The sequence below is a fragment of the Haematobia irritans genome, chromosome 3 (genome assembly GCF_050003625.1).
Source record: "Haematobia irritans isolate KBUSLIRL chromosome 3, ASM5000362v1, whole genome shotgun sequence".
NCBI lineage: Eukaryota > Metazoa > Arthropoda > Insecta > Diptera > Muscidae > Haematobia > Haematobia irritans.
This window is the reverse complement of record NC_134399.1, coordinates 81,056,669-81,075,873: the sequence shown is the minus strand read 5'-3', so window position 1 is coordinate 81,075,873 and position 19,205 is coordinate 81,056,669. Positions and strand designations below refer to the sequence as shown.

The 19,205-nt window shown below is 33.3% G+C and overlaps 3 protein-coding genes and 1 long non-coding RNA gene across 5 annotated transcripts; 2 read left to right on the top strand and 2 right to left on the bottom strand.

The window, feature by feature from the left end:
- Window positions 1-2,032: 2,032 nt before the first annotated feature.
- Window positions 2,033-8,844, bottom strand: LOC142228227 (trimeric intracellular cation channel type 1B.1). Of its 2 annotated transcripts, none has more exons than XM_075298604.1 (4): window positions 8,666-8,844; window positions 6,410-6,774; window positions 6,063-6,335; window positions 2,033-3,273 (listed from the first exon to the last, which is right to left on the bottom strand). In XM_075298604.1, the coding sequence occupies exons 2-4, from the start codon at window positions 6,685-6,687 to the stop codon at window positions 2,994-2,996; spliced, it is 831 nt and encodes a 276-aa protein (XP_075154719.1). In that variant the 5' UTR covers window positions 6,688-6,774; window positions 8,666-8,844; the 3' UTR covers window positions 2,033-2,993. The 2 variants fall into 2 exon arrangements, with proteins under 2 accessions (XP_075154719.1, XP_075154718.1); XM_075298603.1 differs by having other exon boundaries at window positions 6,410-6,743; window positions 8,666-8,840.
- Window positions 8,845-13,178: 4,334 nt separating this feature from the next.
- Window positions 13,179-13,860, top strand: LOC142229332 (uncharacterized). Its single transcript, XR_012720380.1, has 3 exons — window positions 13,179-13,387; window positions 13,554-13,672; window positions 13,727-13,860. It is a non-coding gene; the product is annotated as an uncharacterized LOC142229332 (long non-coding RNA).
- Window positions 13,860-14,732, top strand: LOC142229330 (regulator of telomere elongation helicase 1 homolog). The gene is made up of 2 exons (XM_075299887.1): window positions 13,860-14,193; window positions 14,249-14,732. Exons 1-2 carry the CDS (start codon window positions 14,133-14,135, stop codon window positions 14,410-14,412), a joined length of 225 nt encoding a protein of 74 aa, XP_075156002.1. The 5' UTR covers window positions 13,860-14,132; the 3' UTR covers window positions 14,413-14,732.
- Window positions 14,733-15,079: 347 nt separating this feature from the next.
- Window positions 15,080-16,117, bottom strand: LOC142229331 (uncharacterized). The gene is made up of 2 exons (XM_075299888.1): window positions 15,697-16,117; window positions 15,080-15,629 (listed from the first exon to the last, which is right to left on the bottom strand). Exon 2 carries the CDS (start codon window positions 15,527-15,529, stop codon window positions 15,365-15,367), a length of 165 nt encoding a protein of 54 aa, XP_075156003.1. The 5' UTR covers window positions 15,530-15,629; window positions 15,697-16,117; the 3' UTR covers window positions 15,080-15,364.
- Window positions 16,118-19,205: the final 3,088 nt, after the last annotated feature.

Below are 19,205 nucleotides of genomic sequence, written 5' to 3'. Positions count from 1 at the left end.
GCCGACCCCAGAATTCCAGGAAGGCCACGAGAAAAGCTAAACCTAGCAAGCAACAATCACGACGTGACCCCCACCAAAGGCGCTCGCTAGATGCTCGTCGCCACAATAATGTATCCAATAGGACGTCGAAAAATCCGGAATCGCATCAACCTCGAGCCGTCGGCACAATCCGGTCAACACTTCCACTGTTAGCCCCAACACCGGCAGTGGACCTGCTACGATTGTGATTCACGTCCATTCTGGGTTCCATTGAATTTGAATTTATTTTGTTTATGTTTTTGACCATTGAATTGTCTAATGAATTCTCGTTCTATGTCCCTTAGCTCCTGCTTGCCCCTATGTTGCATTCCTGCAAGGGGCGAGATGTTCAGGTTGACAACCTATTATTTGTAAGTTTTAATAAATTGTAAAATACACCCCTGAATTATAACGATGTTTGAAAAAATTGCATATAATTGAACGAAAGTTGCTCTCAATTACTCTCTCTCTCTCATATACCCGAAGGTACGATTACCCCCGCCAAATAAATTAAATTTTAATTTATTATTTAAAAACCAAAACTTATTTGCGTTTTTATTTGTTTTATAAAACTATCTAAAATTTGATTTTATAAAACTATCTAAAATTTGAACAAAAAAATCTTCTGACTGGTGTATATTTTTGGGGATTGTTTTCTTTTTTTTCCACATTCTGCTGAAATTTTCCTGCAAAATAGGTTTATCTATCTGCGAATAAAATGTATTGCAGAAAAAATCAGCTGTTTACATTTTTCGATCAGAAATTTCAAAACGTTTTCTCTCGTGTGAGTGAGAACAACCTGCTTTTTGAGTGGTGTGAAGAATATGTGCTGTGTGGTGTACAGTGCGGTGAGACTCAGAAAAGGCATAATTATAATGCTTACTTGAAGTGTTGATCGGCTCATACGAAAGTGATAAAAATATCATTCGGATATTGTTTGACAACTTTAAAGTATCCCAAAATTTTGTTCTGCATATAACATAGCTATGACTCTTTTGAAGAATTCACAAATTAAATTTATTATATATTTTTCCTTTTGCGTTCTAAATTGCAAACAAAATGTGCAACAAAGAAGCACATGCAGCAACATCTGCGGACCAAAATCAAAGTTGGGCAGCAGTTGCAACGCAATATTGCGTTTCCGAATAGGTCTGTTCTACTTTTTTTATAATTTAATTGTTCGTCATTACTCATGCTCAGAAATGAAATATCCATGAGGAAAAAATCAAAAATTGATCTTGAACTTCAAAGAAATTGACTTTGCTCTTGAAGAAATGCCTTGAAGCGGACGATTTGCAGAATTCGACGAAGATCATCTGGAGGCACTATTGATGACAATTCCTCACAATCTTAAATCAATTGGTTTTGCTCAAAAATTCTAATACTTTTTTGCAAAAAAAAAACTACGAAATTCGTAATATGCTGCAAAATATTGGGTTCGTACTACGAATCCAAAATGTCTGAAAAAATTATATCGAAATATACGATACCATTTTTTGTAATTTATTTAAGCAATCAAAGTATTATCTGGAATGTGTAAAAATTTGAATGGTCATAGGACTGAAGAACCCCGTTTATGCCTTGGAAGTATGATCATAGTATGGCACCACCGTGGTGCAATGATTAGCATGCACGCCTTGCATACACAGGGTCGTGGTTTCGAACCTAGTTTCGACCAAACACCAAAAACTTTTTCAGCAGCAGATTATCCCACCTCAGTAATTCTGGTGACATTTCTGAATGTTTCAAAGCTTCTCTAAGTGGTTTCACTGTAATGTGGAACGCCGTTCGAACTCGGCTATAAAAAGGAGGTCCCTTGTCATTGAGCTTAGCATAAAATCGGGCAGCACTCAGTGATCAAAGAGAAGTTCATCACTGTGGTATCACAATGAACTGAATAGTCAAAGTGAGCCCTAACCTAAATTTTGGTAACAAGAGATTCTAAATCACTCGAAAACCATTGAAGAGCGCTCATAACTCTATTCCACCCAATATGTATCCAAGAAAACACTGATTATTTGTATCTCAAAAAGGTGTATTGTTGTATTTATTATCCATGTTTTTAAATATCATTTTCTTTTTTTTTCTTAAACAAAAGTAGTGTAATTACTCCAAAGTGCGTACAAATACATATCGATTGTACTTCTTTTTTTCTTGTAAAAATAAGAAAAAATATACTTACAATCTAAACAGAACTAAAAAATGTACATAATTATGCTGTTTTGATTTTGATTATTCTCATTTTGATAAGTAGTAGGAAATAATTTCATTTATATTTGAAATGTTTTGTGCGCTTAATACTCATAGTATTAGGGACACTTAAATCTATATACACACACACGTACATATATAGATTTACTTTGGCTTAAGAAAAAGTCTTGTTTTATCAAAGAAGAAGAAGAAAAGCAAAGTGTTTAATTAAAAAAAAAAAGAAATCTATCGAAATAAAAATATCAATTCTTATTACTGAGGGTTGAAGTTAAAGTTAACAAGTGCTGCGAACAAAAAAGAACTGTACGAAACAAAATGTAAAATCTATGAGAAAAATAGATGGGTTTTATGAAATATTCTTGGATTTTCACAAGTCACTGTCATTATTCAATTGCATGAACACCCACATTGCATGCTAATACAAAATAACAAGAGTGACTTATTTTTTTGTGCCAAACATTTAATAATGATAAATGACTGACAAAACTATAATAACTCTGATGACTAGAAACAATTTATAAAATAACATAAAATTTAAAATAAAAATTTCTAATATTAGTTTGTGTATTGTTTAGGTCTCTTTGTGTTGCATTTCGTTTTCGTTAGTTTTCCAAAAAATATTTTTTGATATTCCATTCATTTTCCAATTAAATCGTCGTCGGTTCGTTTTCGTTTGGTTTTTTCATTCCTTTACAATTTCCATCGTCATAGCATTTTAGGCAAATTGTGTCATAATTCGTGGTACTATGTTTGTTATAAGTCTCTTAGTTACTCTTTTTGGCATCTTTACCTTCACCCTCTTTAGCTTGACCACGTCCCAAAATTTTGGCCAAACTATCCCATATTCCTCCAAAGAAGATGGCACAGCACAAATTTTCAAATGGCAAGAAGGGATCATGAATTCCCAATAGGATAGATGATAATTTAAAGTATACCAAAAAGATGACAATGCCAAAATAGACAAGAGCATGAGGAGCAGAAATCCAATCGGTTTTTTTGTCCAAAACAAAGATGATGGAAGCCAATAAAGATGCTTTGGTGTAGCTGAAAGTGTGGGAAAAGTAAATTAATAAGTATTTTGCAAAGAAATAGGTAAACCTAAAAAAAAAAACAACAAGAAATTGAGTAGATGACTTCATAATGTCAATGAAGGTAGTATTGTCATTTTCGAATTTCGAAAAGAAAGTTGTGCTGAATTGATTTGTGCTGCAATTTTTTTTTTCTAAATTTTATCAAATGACCCCGATATTTCGATAAAATTTTTTTTTCGGAATTCAAAATTTTGACAGTTCCCAGCAAAAACTCTCATTACCCGGTAATCTTGTAGGTAAGCCTATTTAAAAATTAATAACCACTTATTAATTAGCATCGCTTCGGATTACATTTACATACGCATGTCCTAGGAGGAAAGTACTTCTCCCCAGGCATACTTTCGGCCATAAAATAAGTAGTGCTTTTAAAGCATATAATCACATAATATGTAATCCACTTATTCGTATACCAAATCATGCAAAATAGTCACTTATTGTCTAAGGGAAACAAATCTCGAAAATATTGATTTCTCTCGCCGATTACAATGGATCAAACTATGGCGAATAATGCTGTAATATGAGCACTTCTTGAATAGAAACCCAGCAAAAACTAGGTAACCCCATCTCATTACAATTGACATTACCAGGAGTAACGCTGTCATTACACGTTGCATTACATTGCGGCGAGTTATAATGACTAACTTGTAATGACAAAAATAAATACTTCTCGGTAATTTTCGAATTGTTATTCTCAAATTTTTAGGCAGTTGTAATTAACGAATTAATAAAATATAATAAATGATGGTACCATTAGGTATAATTATTCACATAATCGAGCAATTACACAAAAAATCAAAAAGAATATGTAATGTAACGGTAATTCTGAAAAATTTTCCGTTAAGAAATTTTTATCACAAATATTTCATAATAATTGTGTTTAATGACATTATCATATTATGTTTTAAATAAATGCTTTCTTATACCTCATTCAAATTTCAAATGCCATTTTCCTTATAAAAAAGAGACTTCCTCTTTTAGTAGATTTTGAACCTTATGTGAATTGGCTATTGGATATATTATAACGTAATTCACGAATCCAACTCCCTTAAACAACCTACATTTATTTCTATTTTAAGTGTGAAATTAATTTGCATCTTACTTAGATTATTTATTATATTTTTTGTTTATTTCTACAATATCATTCCCAGCAAAAATTCTCATTACCCGGTAATCTTGTAGGTAAGCCTGTTTAAAAATGAATAACCACTTATTAATTGGCATCGCTCCGGATTACATTTACATACGCATGTCCTAGGAGGCAAGTACTTCTCCCCAGGCATACCTTTGGCCATGAAATAATTAGTGCTTTTAAAGCATATACTCACCTAATATGTAATCACTTATTCATAGATATACCAAAGTTTGCAAAATATCCACTTATTGTCTCAAGCAACCAAATCTCGAAAATATTGACTTCTCTAGCCGATTACAATGGATCAAAATATGGCGAGTAATGCTTTAATATGAACATTACTTGAATAGAAACGAATATTGTAGAAATAAACAAAAATATAACAAATCATCTAAATAAGATTACAGGCAAATTAATTTCACAGTTAAAATAGAAATAAATTTTGTCGTTTAAGGGAGTTAGATTCACATAATGTTCGAAACCTACTAAAAGTGGATTTTATATATCCCTTTTATAAGGCAAATGACAGTTGAAATCTAGTGAAGTCGATTTTGAAAATGTAATGTGAATGAGGTATAATAAAGCATTTATTTAAAACATAGTATGGTAATGTCATTAATTTAAAACACAATTATTATGAAATATTCGTGAAGAATATTCCTTAACGGAAAAATCGTCAGAATTACCGTTACATAACATATTCTTTTTGAGTTTTTTTAAATGCTCAATAATGTGAATAATTATACTTAATGGTACCATCATTTATTCTATTTTATTAAGTCATTAACAGCCACATGCAATACATTTTGAGAATATCAATTCGAAAATTACCGAGAAGTATTTATTATTGTCATTACAAGTTAGTCATTATAACTCACCGCAATGTACTGCAATGTGTAATGACAGCTTTACTCCTGGTAATGTAAATTGTAATGAGATGTGGTTACCTAGTTTTTGCTGGGATAAAGTGCTCGCTCGCATTTTCCTATCAAAAAATATAAATCTTCTAATTTAGTAACCTTAAAAGTTTTCGATACTTATATTCAAAATGTAAATGTTTCTGCTTTCGAAACTTTGATAAGTCTACTTTTTGAAAATTACAAGTTTCTCGCTGTTACCATAAAAAGATTTACATCATACTTCCATCCAATGCGAGTGTAGTCATTAAAATGTGGCTTCTAGATGAAAATGTTCATCGGCGTATTGTGGATGAAAATATGTTTACTTGTATGAAGGTACTACTGTGGGCAAAAATAGTAAAACTATAATTTAAATTTCTCGCAGAAATACATTCGGCAGAATTTTTCTACGCTGCCCGTGGCACCCGCGCCAAGTACCACACGGAACGGTATACGGAAAAAGAGATCGGAATTCTAGACCGACAACACTTATATCCATATTCAAAACAATTTTTTTTCCAAAAATTCAACCTATATGGTCCTACAACCCCAGTATTTTCCGGATTTTTTCTTTTGGATTATTTTGAGGTTTATTTGTGTTGCCCACATTGTTATGAGGGCTTCAAAATTTAAGATTTGATAATTAAATTTAATATTCAAATTGACTAGTTATCTTCGTAATCTTAATGGACAAGTGAATATAATACTTACAATGATGGCTGCATAAATTCCATTGCTGTGGGAGTCCAGGCACCGCGAATCAATCGTTCAAACAATTTCGTGAAACCAGCACCATTGCCCTTCAATGTACCAATGATAATCATAATAATCCATGCATTAGGATATAATTTGGCAGCGTGTGTAACACCATCGTAGACTTTCTTTGCTCTGTAAATTTCCTTCATAGCACTGGCCACAACTTTAATGGGTAGAAATTTGCCAATTTTATAACCAATATCGAATGGAGTGTAGAAGACCAAGTACCTAGATTTTACACATAAAGAAATATCATAAAAATTAGTTATTTTTTTCAGCTATAACTCAATACTAATATTTACCAAACAGCAGTTCCCACCAACAATTGAGGTGTATTCTTTAAGGGCGACAATATGGGTTCACCTAACAAACCATTGGCTACCATGGCTCCGGAGAAGATGACCAACATTGTAGACAACCAACAGGCCAATGGATGTTTGCGTGAAAATGCTTGAGCGTTTGCACCTAAATCTTCACGTACTGCAAGAGCGGCTAATAAACTGTGAGCTATGTCGAAGTATGGGAACATTTTGAGTTTAATGACCTGATTGGCCATATCCAAAAAGGCTTCGGGATCCATGATTTATTTTTGTGTGTGCTCCCTTGCTTCGTTAGTTTCGATATGTGCTTTCGTATCTGACATAGGAAGAGAAAGTAAACAAATAAACTATCAATAGGGTATATAAAGTCCTTGGGTGTACAAAGTAAAAGAAATTCATTTTTTATATTTATAAAATTTTTTATTTCATATTAAAGATAACTATAATAATTTATGACAATTATTTAAAATATCTTCACATAAAGATTTCAATAATATATATGAAAAAAAATCATCTTACGAAGTACCTCAATATTTTGAAAATGTTATCCCAACCTCAAAATGACCCCAAACAATAAATTTCAATATTATAGTTAAAAGAAGGCGGTTTAGACATAATATTGACTACAAAAACTCAAATCGATAAACGCAAATCCAAAATGGGGCTTTGGGGTGCTGTTGAAATGGGGATACGTAAACCGATTTTTCGATTACTGGAGTTTTTATAAAAACTGGCGAAGTCATTATTTTGTAGTCTTAAATTAGATGACTTTTGATGTCTTTAAAAGTCCATTAGTCGAGTTATGATGATCGACAAATCTACGTTTTTTATTGACCAATAAAGCCGGCAATCAACTTTTCTCTCTAATTTTAGAACCGTTGATAAGAGAACATTTTCATTCTCATAAAAATTTTTATTTAGAACCCTCCATGGGAATTAAAAAACAAAAATAAATAAAATTTGGATCTAATAATGGTCTAGATAGGTCAGATCCCGGGATATACGATTTTCAACTATTACACTTTCTCAAAATTTAAAAATCCACTTTTCTACTTTCGAAAAGTTGAATTTTGTGTGTTTAAGTTAACTGTCGACTTTTGTAATTATTACAGACAGTCAGAAGTCATGTTAGTCAATTTACCCTTTCGAACATACTCTGGGGGTCTGTCTCTACGGCATCATAAAGCCACATACTTTAATCAAGGTCTCCTGTCTCGAGTAATACGCCTTCCTGCTCCTCTCGACCCACATTCTAGCCGTTGTTATTCCTAGGAATCTTAATTTGATATATTGGACAATCTTGTCAATCAATCTTGGATCATATATTGTCACAGACGTTACTCAAGGTCTCCCGTCTCGTACAATATACCTTGTTTATATATTGGGCAATCTTGTTTTTTTTTCTAGTATTTTTCTATTTAAAACCACACTAAATATCACTGTCTGTTTCCGACACCAGTTGTGAGTGGTAAAATATCGAATATTTTTCCAATTTTGACAAGTTTTCCAGTCTGAGGTAAGGATGTTTGGATGCATTCAAATGTACGTGCCGTTGTTTAGTTTACACAAGTGTTGTCCAAATGTTTTCAAATGCACTTAAATATATTAAAATTAATTTTGTTCTTGTAACTTCTTTCAGATAAACTTTAAAGATACACGTAGATCTCGCGCCAATGCATTTTCTAAATTTCATTCTTGTTGTTGTTGCATACTCTCTTGTATGTTTTGATCCCAACACTTAGATAACGGCAAAAAAGAGAGCACACATAATTTAAAAGATAAATAGAATCACGCGCTCTTTCACACATATCTATATGTATGTAAATTCGGAGACAAATGGACGAAGAAAATCTAAAGAATCCCCGTAACGAGCTCCAAAAATAAACATACGGCAGCGGAGATGCTGCGGCGATCATAGACAAAAAGAACGTGAGCCACCAAAAAGAGAATATGACATACTGGCATCCACGTAGTTATACACACCGCGAGTATATTTTGATTCAGACATTGGAAAAATTCCTAAAATTTTCCAAGTTTGGTGCATATAAAAATAAATTTATATTATATGCTGTTGATCCATAGGAAAAATGTTCGAGCAAACAAATCAATAAAACATTTTCTTATTCGTTTGCTTATCTCTTTAATTCATTTGACGTGTATCAATATGATATTTGCACTTAGAATAAAAAAAAACTATTGTTTATATTACTCCGATATGTGCAGATTTTTGTTAATTACTTTTATTATGGATGGGAATTTTGGGCAGCTCTAAAACAGATGAATTTTCAAAATGGAAAATTATATATATTTTGGCAACGAACGAAACAACGCAAACACGTCCGACCACGAGAGCAAAATCCACAACACAGAAAAACAAATCGCCCGCGGCAAATTGAAATAAAATAAATTTTAATTTTAGAATCAGCCTGGCACAGCCGGAAAAGTGTGCTCTTCCATTCTCTTTAAAAGGGTTGCCAATATTTTAATCACACATAGGGATCTTCTTAATACCCATGATGTAGTATGAAAAGACCAAGTTCTGTTATACGAGTTCACATAAATTTATTTTAAAAACAAATAATTAGGTCGATGGTAAGTTTTAAATAGAACTTTAGGACATACTATATATACTTTAAACCCAAACAATAATAAAGAACCGATTTTTGATTATTTTTCCCATATATCTAACTTTCCCATAAATAAAGGAAAATTTTCAAGTTTGGCAACTACTACTGCAAAAGAGAATGGTTCACCCTATCAGAGAATAACATTTATCTTTACATAGATAAATGCTTATTCTGAATATGTGTGAGTTCAATTACTCTATAATGGCGTGTATACACTGAAAATGTTACCGGCTCGAGAAGAGAGAAGTTCACCACTGTGGTATCACAATTCCAAACATTTTAACTCACTGTTCCTTGGACCCGTCAACAAACAACAAGGCATTACATGTGACCTACAATGTTGAATAAAAATACACATTATATAGCCAAATATTTTGTTCGTCGCGCCGTGCAGAATATAAGCTTATCCGGACGAAAGTGGTCGTGTCGAACATATCCCATATGTTGGCCACATTATAAGTTAAGTCTGTAGGCATAATCGATACTGCTGTATACATGGCTGAACAAGAAGGTTAAATCATAGGCCCATATGATTACAATTTTTTTATTTCGACAAAATTTTAAGATGTCAAAATCATATGTTTATGGTGATTGCAGCTCTCCAAATGACACTGCATAGCAAATGCATCTCAAACAAACTCGCGCATTCATAGCTGGAGAATTGTTCAAAGATGACTTGAGTATCTTGATAACATATTCCAGACCCAAAATACCACGCACATCAGTTTTTAAGCTGCATCATAAACTGTTTTTGTTAATAGATGGCAAAGATCCATTTGACTAACTTCAATTCTTAACTTTGGTCTCATATCGGCGTTCCTCGGATGAATTATCCACTTCACAATAACTCATAGGTGACGCAATTAAATTTGAACCTTTATTTTTCTCTGGATTTGAATTATTTTTTCAGGACAATTGAAAGAATAAATAATTGCCACTTTTACCAATGACATACGATTCTTTTTTCAGCTGATTTTGACTGCTTAAAATTGTAAACAACATATTGAAATTTGTTGTTTTTGCTATCGTGATTCAACCTCCTTATTCAGCCATGGCTGTATATTTATGGGATCGATAAAGGGCACCTTATACGGTCGGATAAACCCTACGACACAACACGTTGCGGCGACAAATCCGATTGTATAAGGTCGTGTTCGGCTGTCGCGGGGACGTGTTGGCATAAAATCAAAACAACTTTGATTTTTTCTGGTTGGGTGGTACTAATCATTGAGTGTAAGGGGATGTTCGACAAACACTATCAAAGACAAATTTATTTTTACATTAAAAACAGGCATTTCTGCTATGAAATTAATGATGGATCGCCAATTCTTGTTGAAAATTAAAGAAATATATAAATCTAAACCAGTATTGTGGCAAAAACGTGGAAAATATCCACTTCCAATCAATGGGAAACCAGGCGACAAGTATTTTAAATTCATCAAGTAATTTGTAATATATTAAATGTGGATTACTTCAGGAATCATTCTTTTGACACATATACCAGGATTTGTTTTATTATTTTCTTCCATTTTTTCAGTAAAAAATGGTTTCACCCATAAATCTTCGTACAACTTCATTGTTTGTTGATGCTTCTTCTTATTTTTTCATGTTGTCATCACATTTGTTCGTGCAGTGTAAGGGCAAAACTTGAACGAACACACAACAAATAGACGAACCTCTGTCGTAGTGTTTATCCGACCGTGTAAGGCCCGCTTAAAGGCCGGTACTATGTTCATTCTTGCGAAAAATTTTTATGGAAACTATTATTTCGCACATAGAAAGCGGCGTTTTTTTTAGGTAGCTTGGAGCGCTATTTTACAGGGAGCGATATTGGATTAAGTTGGTGGTTGTTGCTTGTTTTACAAAATAACATTTTATTTTTCCTTGGGCAATTGATCTGCTATTCCTTTGATCCTTTGTATAGTTTCGGAACAAAAATATGGTCCGTGTTTGATTTATAAACCCGCACAAATAGTTTTTAATAAATAAATTATTTCTTAATTCACATTGCAAATGGCGCCGTGCTATAAACGTCAGTTTTTCAACACGAAAAAACAAAGTATCACAAATGGAAAAAATTTCGCAAATTTTTCGCATTTTTTGGTTTTGTATGGAGTTTCAACGCGAAAACCGAACAGAGTACCGGCCTTAACACATTTACCGATTATTTAGTCATCAACTAATTGTCGTATCGATTGGACAAATTGTAAGATTCTTTACAAACAAAGACATTCCGTCCGGAAAAACTTATAATCTGTAATGCGTTTTATTATGTTCGACACCAGTGTCGTCCGGATAAACATATAGTCTGCAAGGCGCATAAGACGCATAATGACTGTGAACATTTGTTATGCATAATTCGTATGACTAGTGACGTTGGCGAAACATTTTGCTTTTTCTTATATTCTAGTCTGCCGTCCAGACTATAAACTTCTCCGCACGGAATGTCTTTGTTTGTAAAGAATCTTACAGTGTGGCCGAACGCTAAGAATTGTCGGAGGTAAGTAAAATATCGATAAATGTGTTATCGATTACATTAACGTACTGCAGTATCGATTATGTCGTCGAACATAACTTATAATGTGGCCAATGTCTGGGATATGTTTGACGCGAGCACTGGCGTCCGGATAAAGGTTGAATTACATACCATGCGTTAATCCGTACGTTGGTGGAAGGGTTGATTTTTACTGTTTGAAGCACTCTAACCGAGCTGTTGCTTTCAAAGATAAATTCCAACTCTTCAATCATCGGACGCATTGAATGCATGGTATGTAATTCTACCTTAAATCCATTTTTTAGTAAAAATGGAAGAAACAGTAAAAATTCCAAGCTGAATTAGCGATCCCTCATTAATTTCATTGCAGAAATGCTTGTTTTAATTATGAAAATAAATTTGTTTTTGCTAATGTTTGGCGAACATCCCCTTACACGTGAAGATTTGTGCCTCCCAAGTTCAATCAAAGTTGTTTTGATTTTATGCCAACACGTCCCCGCAACACGCGAAGTAAGTAATAACTTTATTGAGTCTTCTTCTTCTCATTGACATATGAATACTTAACGAACAGTAATATAAATACTTAGAACTATAGTTGTCTTGTTCTAATACACTTTGTTCATGCACGCTCACAAAAAATCGCTTCTGTAACATATACTCCCAAACATATTTTGCTTCAAGCATATACATTTTTGGGTATTGCCCAAACATTTATATGTTTGATCTCTTCCAATATATAATATGTTTGAAAGCATATTGGTCTAAACAATATATGTTTGGGTAGTCTAAGTTCCAAACATTTTGTATTTTTGCATCCAAATTCAATAATGTTGTCTTCCAAAAAACAATATGTTATTATGTGAACATATAATATGTTTGGAAGCATTTTGCACCCAAAAATATTATATGCTTAAAAAAAATTCTCCCAAACAATATTGTGCTCAAAATTTTATTTATTTATTTATATGTTTACAATCATAATGAATTATGAAAATAAACAGGTAATATAGGTGCTAACAACATAGGTTTTCGACCTGAATGCTCAAAACTTTCTTTCTGCCCAATTGTATATTCCCACACATCTTTCTCACTTCCACGAGATTTTTAGTTCTTATCACCTGTTTCTGTAATACAAACATTGTAGAAGAAATTATTCAATTGTATGATTTTTTTTATTTTAATTTTACCTTTTGCCGGACGGGGATTCGAACAGCGGACCACACAGTTTGTAAGGATCAAAGAAGTAGCAGATCAATTGCCCAAGGAAAAATAAAATGTTAATTTTGTGATAACAAGCAACAACCACCAACTTAATTCAATATCGCTCCCTGTTAAATAGCGCTCCAAGCTACTAAACACATATATGTTTATAGGCTATTTCTAAATTAATATATGTTTGCATCCAAGCATATTATATTTACAAACATTTTATGTCCCAAACATAATATGTTCTAACATATTAACATATATGTCCCAAACATGTTATGCTAGTTTATGAACATTATATGCTTGCACTCAAAAATATTGTGTTTAAAAATTTGTGTTCCAAACATATAATGTTTATAGCCAAACATATGAAAAACAGTCTTTTTCATCCGTGTGTATATGCTACTTGCTTATAATGACTTATCTTTTGGTTTGCTTGGAAAAGCATAAATATGAAAGAGAACAAGGCTTGCTCACGGCCTTTACGATTGTGGACAGCGCATAAGGAAGACTGTCAGAAGAAATATAAATAATAACAAAACACTTAAAACTACATAACAAACAAATGGGATAACAAAACGAAACTGCTAACATTAGGAATGGTGGCAGAACTATGTAATTATATTGCTTAAGGTAAATACATTGTAAATATCACATTAACTGAGTTTTTAAATAAATTCATTATAATACAACGATTGTTCAGGTACTAGTGAGTGAACTGATGTATCTGTGTAAATAGTATAAATATTAGTTGTTGATGTGAATAATATTAGATATTGCACTTTGTGTTTCCGTATAGCTATCTTATTGTGTCCTTTATCCCCGATGGGAGCCTGGAGCAGATACAACATAAAAATGTGGCAAGTTTTGGGCTGGATCATTGTCAATGTTGGCATGAATAATTCCAACTGGAGAGAGGTAAGCTGATCCTGACCATTGTGTGTATTTTTCACTATCGTAGATTTCGTTCAGCAAATCATTTTCGTGATGGGGTAACTTGTCGATAAACCTTTTTTGAAGTTTTAAGGCATGGTTGCATATGGACTGAATTCCAGCCGTGTCATAGATGTAAGTGTTAGAGAATTTTTATTTCTGTTTTTTATAATCAAGGCATATTAATCCAGGTAAAGTCATGCAATCAGGTGACTAATATCGACATTCATCTTGTCAAAGGCTTTGTTTACGTTTAGTAGATTTGTTTACATTCTTTGTTTACATATATATTGCCATATGACGGAGGCATAAGGCAAATAAATGTTGAAGAATGTATTGCTAAACTGAAACACTATGGTTCGAGTGTACGAATTGAGGCATTAAGGAATCTAAGAGATGCAATAGCAATAAATCATGGGATCCCTATGAAGTTCAAAGAGCTTATATGGAAAAGGTCATCATATGTCTACGAGATGGATCAAATGGTTTTCTGGAATCCCCAACGGGTATAAAATAAAGTATAACAATGTAACCACCAATAAAACAAAAACTTTCTCATAGGAACCGGTAAAACCTTATGTTCATCTTTGGAATGGCTGCAATCCCGAAAAGAGGAAATGAAGATGCAAATACAACAAACAGCACCGCCACCAATTATTTTAAAACAATCCTATTTAGGCGGAGCACCTGTAAATGATTGCTCGTGCAAAGCCCAAGGGTGGTAGCAGGGGTCTTCCTAAAATAATATATATATACTGGGTACTTGAGGTACCCATTCACAACTAACGCAAGATATGTAGGAATTAAAGCGGACATCTTTCTCATTTACGAGAGCGGTGGTTTTGGGATCCAGAGATCAATTGTGTATATATCCCGAGGTATTGCGAGAACAGGGCAATTCAAATAAAACACAGATCGATTTGTCGATTGCGAGTCCAAAAAAGAACTTGTGCCTTTCATCATCGTGTGGAATCGCGCAAAGATGATCTGGATTTAATGGACATTGAAGACTTGGTTAAAGTTGGTAAAAGCTCAAAATGTGTCCATATTATGGGGCCAATGAATAGATTGAAGATGCAGACAATATGTTTATGTCCTATAACTATTTATTGGACAAATCTGCACGGAAACAAATAGAATTGAATTAAGCAATACCTCATAATATCGTAAAGATAAATAATAAATAATTTTTATGATTTTTTATAATTTTTAATGGATTCTAACGCTTGTCTGAAACGTTTGACCTCAAATATTTTCAAAAATTAATAATTTTTTCAGATTGAATTTAGCATTTTTTCGACAAAATTTAAATAATTTGTACCATTTTATGAATTCTTAAACAGTTCTTAACCAATTTGAAACAAAAAATTTAACATTACCAATTAAAAATATGAATAAAACATGTTATAAAAAAATTGAATGAAAGGAACTTCCTGTGTAGTTAAAATGAAGAACATCATTGGGAGTACATCTTCTGGAAGTTCTTTTAAAGTTGTGCCTTTGGAAGAACTTCCAAATTTTTTGATGGGTAACTCTGAACTTCTGCCACATAGGATCAGCAATAATTTTGTATGAAATAGCGCAATGCCTCATGCAAACGATCCATAAATTCTGTTCCTGGTGTAATACAATTGCTACCGAATCGTTCGTGTTCTCTCACTTCACCTAGGCTCTGTGCTAATCATTCCAAAGTTCAGCTTCCTTGGCTGAACGAAAACGTCTACTACGCTGTTGATTCATTTTTGCACGAGGGGCCACGCCGTCAATGGCCATAAAGAATAATTTCTGTGGTTTAATTAGAAAAAACAACTTGTCAATATAGTTGAATATGTCCTTCAACATATCCTCCTGTTATGTTGAGATGGATGTTTGTATCATCGGAATGGGAGCAATTGTGAATAATGCCATTCATATCCAAATAAAGATTATCAAAATCGGGAACCTAAATAGAATACACAAGAAGCTCATAATTATTTCCTCCAACTTGTTACATGTCACTCCACACTTACGCATTGTTCCCAGGCCAATTCACTGAGACAAGGATACCGTTCACTTATGTAGCGGAAAAAGTTCGCCCCATTTTTTGTTGTTGTTTTGTATTGATGTCTGCCTTAGGCATATATTTAACTTCAAATCACTTTTTGTTCTTTGTAATAAACAATTGTTGGCTGAAAACAACACTACACATACACAAAATGTCAACTTAAGTCATCTGCCATTTTAGTTTGACATTATAATTATCATGGGGGGGTACACACGTTTGCTCGTGACTTTACCTTTAATTAATATGCCTTGTTTTATAATGTTTGTTGATGCATTTCCTTATTATTTTTCTTTCAAATATCTCCAACTCTTTTGCAACTGTGGGTGAGATGGTGAACCATATTGGAAAGCCATAGATCAAGGCCGGTCTTATTGTGGCTTTATAGAGTAACAACTTGGTGTTTTTTGGTAAGTAGGGACTATTGAAAAGAGAAGAAAAAGTCGCAGCTATTCGTTTTGCCTTTATCAGTGTAGATCTTGCATGCGTATTGAATTTTAACATATTGTCAAATCTCACCCCTAGGTATGTGATGCTCGTGTGAAATGGAATTTCTATGCCCTCAAGGGACGTTCTTAGAGTTTTGCTCTCCGGGACAACAGTCCTAGGGCATTTTCCAGAGGCATTTCTAATACATATCGCTTCTGATTTCCCTGCGTTGATTTTTATTCCCCATTTTTTATAGAATTCATTAATTAACTGCAGATGTTCCGAAGCATGTTGAAGTGCCAACGAGGGAGATTTGTTGTGGGCATAGATCAAGCAATCATCTGCGTAAAGAATTGCCTGTGAGTTCTCTGTTAGGGTAGGTACTATGTTCGGTTTTCGAGTTGAAAACCACTTTATTTTCGCGATTACTTTTCCTTAAATAACCAAAATTATAAATGAAAACAAACTTATTCCTGTAAAGTCTTGCCGAAATCTAGAGGAACAAGAAACTACGCATCAATTGAGTTAATTTGTCTGCTTTATATTGAACTGTTTTAATAAAGTAACCACGAAAATTTCAACGCGAAAAGCGAACATAGTACTTACCTTTATGTGTGGGAAGTCATGCAAAAAAATGTTAAAAAGGAATGGTGCCAATACACTGCCTTGAGGGACACCACTATTTACAGAACCCAAAACAGAAGTTGCTTCACGTATTTGGACGACAAATTTTCGATCTTCCAAGTAACTGTTTATTATTTTAATCAGATACGGGTCAATTTCCAGGTCTATTAATTTGTATCGGATTCCAATATGACATATCGAGTCAAATGCTTTTTCAATATCTAATGATATTGCAACTGTACACTTCTGATTTCTTAGATTCATTGTAATATCGTTATGGAATTTAAACAGTGCATGTTGAGTAGAGTGACATGCTTTGAAGCCGAATTGATGATTTGATATAGGATTGATGATCAATTCATTTTCTATTTTATTTTTCAGGATCCTCTCAAAAATTTTGCCAAAATTGGGGAGAAGTGAAATAGGGCGAAAATCTTTTACTATTTCGCTATCCGGTTTCTTTTTTATGGGAATTATTTTTGCCAATTTCCAATCCTTGGGAAAATATCCATTGTTAATGCACTGATTGTATATAAAGGTAAGTAGTTCCAGTGATGAATCAGGTAATTGTTTTATTAAATAATTGGATATTTCATCAATTCCACTGGATTTTTTGCTGTTTAAATTCTGTACTATATTCTTTATATTTTCAGTGTTTGTAAAATGGAACGAATCGTCGTTTTCTGTGGCATTGAAGTTTTCATCAAACGTGTATATTCTCCGTGGAGTTGAGTTGACATGAGATAGTACTCTAGTACATAGATCTGGAAGAGGATTCTCTGGTAATGTTTCCCGAAAAATTGAAGAATAATACATTTCAAAGTTATTTGCAATTTCAGATTTATTCGTGATTATAGAATTATTGGCACGGAGCTGATTGCAGAATGAATTCTTTTTCCCCGTAATTTTGTAGATTTCTTGGAAAGCGGACGGACCAGGTTTGATATTTGATAATCGCTCTTTAAACTTTTGTGCTTGTTCTACATTTATTGTCTCCTTTATTATTATTTTTAAAAGCTGTATTTGTTTTGAAATAACTTTGTACTCACTGCTTATTCTATTTCCAGAACGATGAAAAATCTTCTTCAACTCCTTCTGCCACTGATGTTTTAATTTAAACAACTTCTTAGCTTTTTCTGAGAGAGGACATTTTCCGTTTTCTACCAATATACGCTGAGAATGTGTTGAATGAACTTGAGAAACTGCGCTTTTCAAATTCGATAATAAGTCATCGATTTCATCATTTTCCATATTTCTATGTCCATGAGGCATCAGCTGATGGGTGGCCGACTCCATATCATGCCGAAAATTGTTCCAGTTAGTATTTTTGTAAGAAGTAAATGTAGCAGGAACATTATTTAAAATATTAACTCCTTCTAATTTCAATTTCAGTTTTATGGGAAAGTGATCGGAGAATGTCGACAGTGAGGAGATTTCAAAGTTGGAATTATTGGTGTCGATTAGTTGGCTATCAATCAGAAAATGGTCAAGAAAGGAGGGACCATTTGGAAAGGACGGAGTAGTATCACAAATTCTGAAGACGTCCAGAGAGTTGTCCTGAAGCCATTCGTGGAGAATACTTCCATTAGAATTATTCACTGAGTCACCCCAGGAAATATTTCTTGCATTTAAATCTCCTCCAAATATAAATTTGTCGAAGTTGCCACTGAATTGGAATAATTTGTCCAAGTCTGACTTTAATGTCTGTGAAGGGTAGTTGCAAGGTATATATATAGAGCCAACCAAATACTTGACTATATTGTTATCGAGCATTAAATCTATTTGGATTAATGAAGTGTTAATTCCAACATCAATTAAAGGCACTTTATTGTATGTCATACTACTTTTAATTATAACTGCTACACCAAGAGGAGAGTTATCATAAATAAAATTGTATCCGTTGATTTGTACTTTTTTGTTTTTCTTTAGGTGACATTCTTGAATGAACGCTATATCCGCATTATTTTGCTTAAGCATATGTCCTAATTCGATTTTTCTGCTTTTATCCACTAGGGAGCGAACGTTGAAAGTTAATATTGTTAAATCTCTATGGACCATATTGAGATTTAACTTTCTTTAACAGATGCAAAAATGTCTCCTTTGCTTCATTTTTTGGCATATTTGTAAAGTCTTTTAGGAAAATGTTGATTTCTTGTTCCAGTGTCAGTTCTTCGGGTTCAAGGAATAATTCCGCTAATTTCAAGAATTCTTGTACATAATTCGGTTTCGACTGTTGGCAATTTTGCTGTAATGAAGTAGATTGAAACAAGCTAGCAAAAGTTTTACCTGGTGATTGCATAGTGCATCTCAGAGTATTTTTTACATTTTCCGTTGCTTTTTTCTTCTCCTCAATGGCATTGGCAATTCTGGCTTTCCTTGCGGCAACATATTTTTTATATATTGGACATCCTCTCCAATTAGCAG

Bases quoted from the DNA above. Each gene is read 5' to 3' on its own strand.
- LOC142228227 (XM_075298604.1), bottom strand. From the start codon at position 6,687: ATGGATCCCGAAGCCTTTTTGGATATGGCCAATCAGGTCATTAAACTC. The intron at 6,336-6,409 runs GTAAATATTAGT...TGTAAAATCTAG, and splicing joins TTGGTGGGAACTGCTGTTTG to GTACTTGGTCTTCTACACTC. The intron at 3,274-6,062 runs GTAAGTATTATA...CCACACTTTCAG, and splicing joins GAATTTATGCAGCCATCATT to CTACACCAAAGCATCTTTAT.
- LOC142229330 (XM_075299887.1), top strand. From the start codon at position 14,133: ATGGAAAAGGTCATCATATGTCTACGAGATGGATCAAATGGTTTTCTG. The intron at 14,194-14,248 runs GTATAAAATAAA...ACTTTCTCATAG, and splicing joins TTTTCTGGAATCCCCAACGG to GAACCGGTAAAACCTTATGT.
- LOC142229331 (XM_075299888.1), bottom strand. From the start codon at position 15,529: ATGTTGAAGGACATATTCAACTATATTGACAAGTTGTTTTTTCTAATT.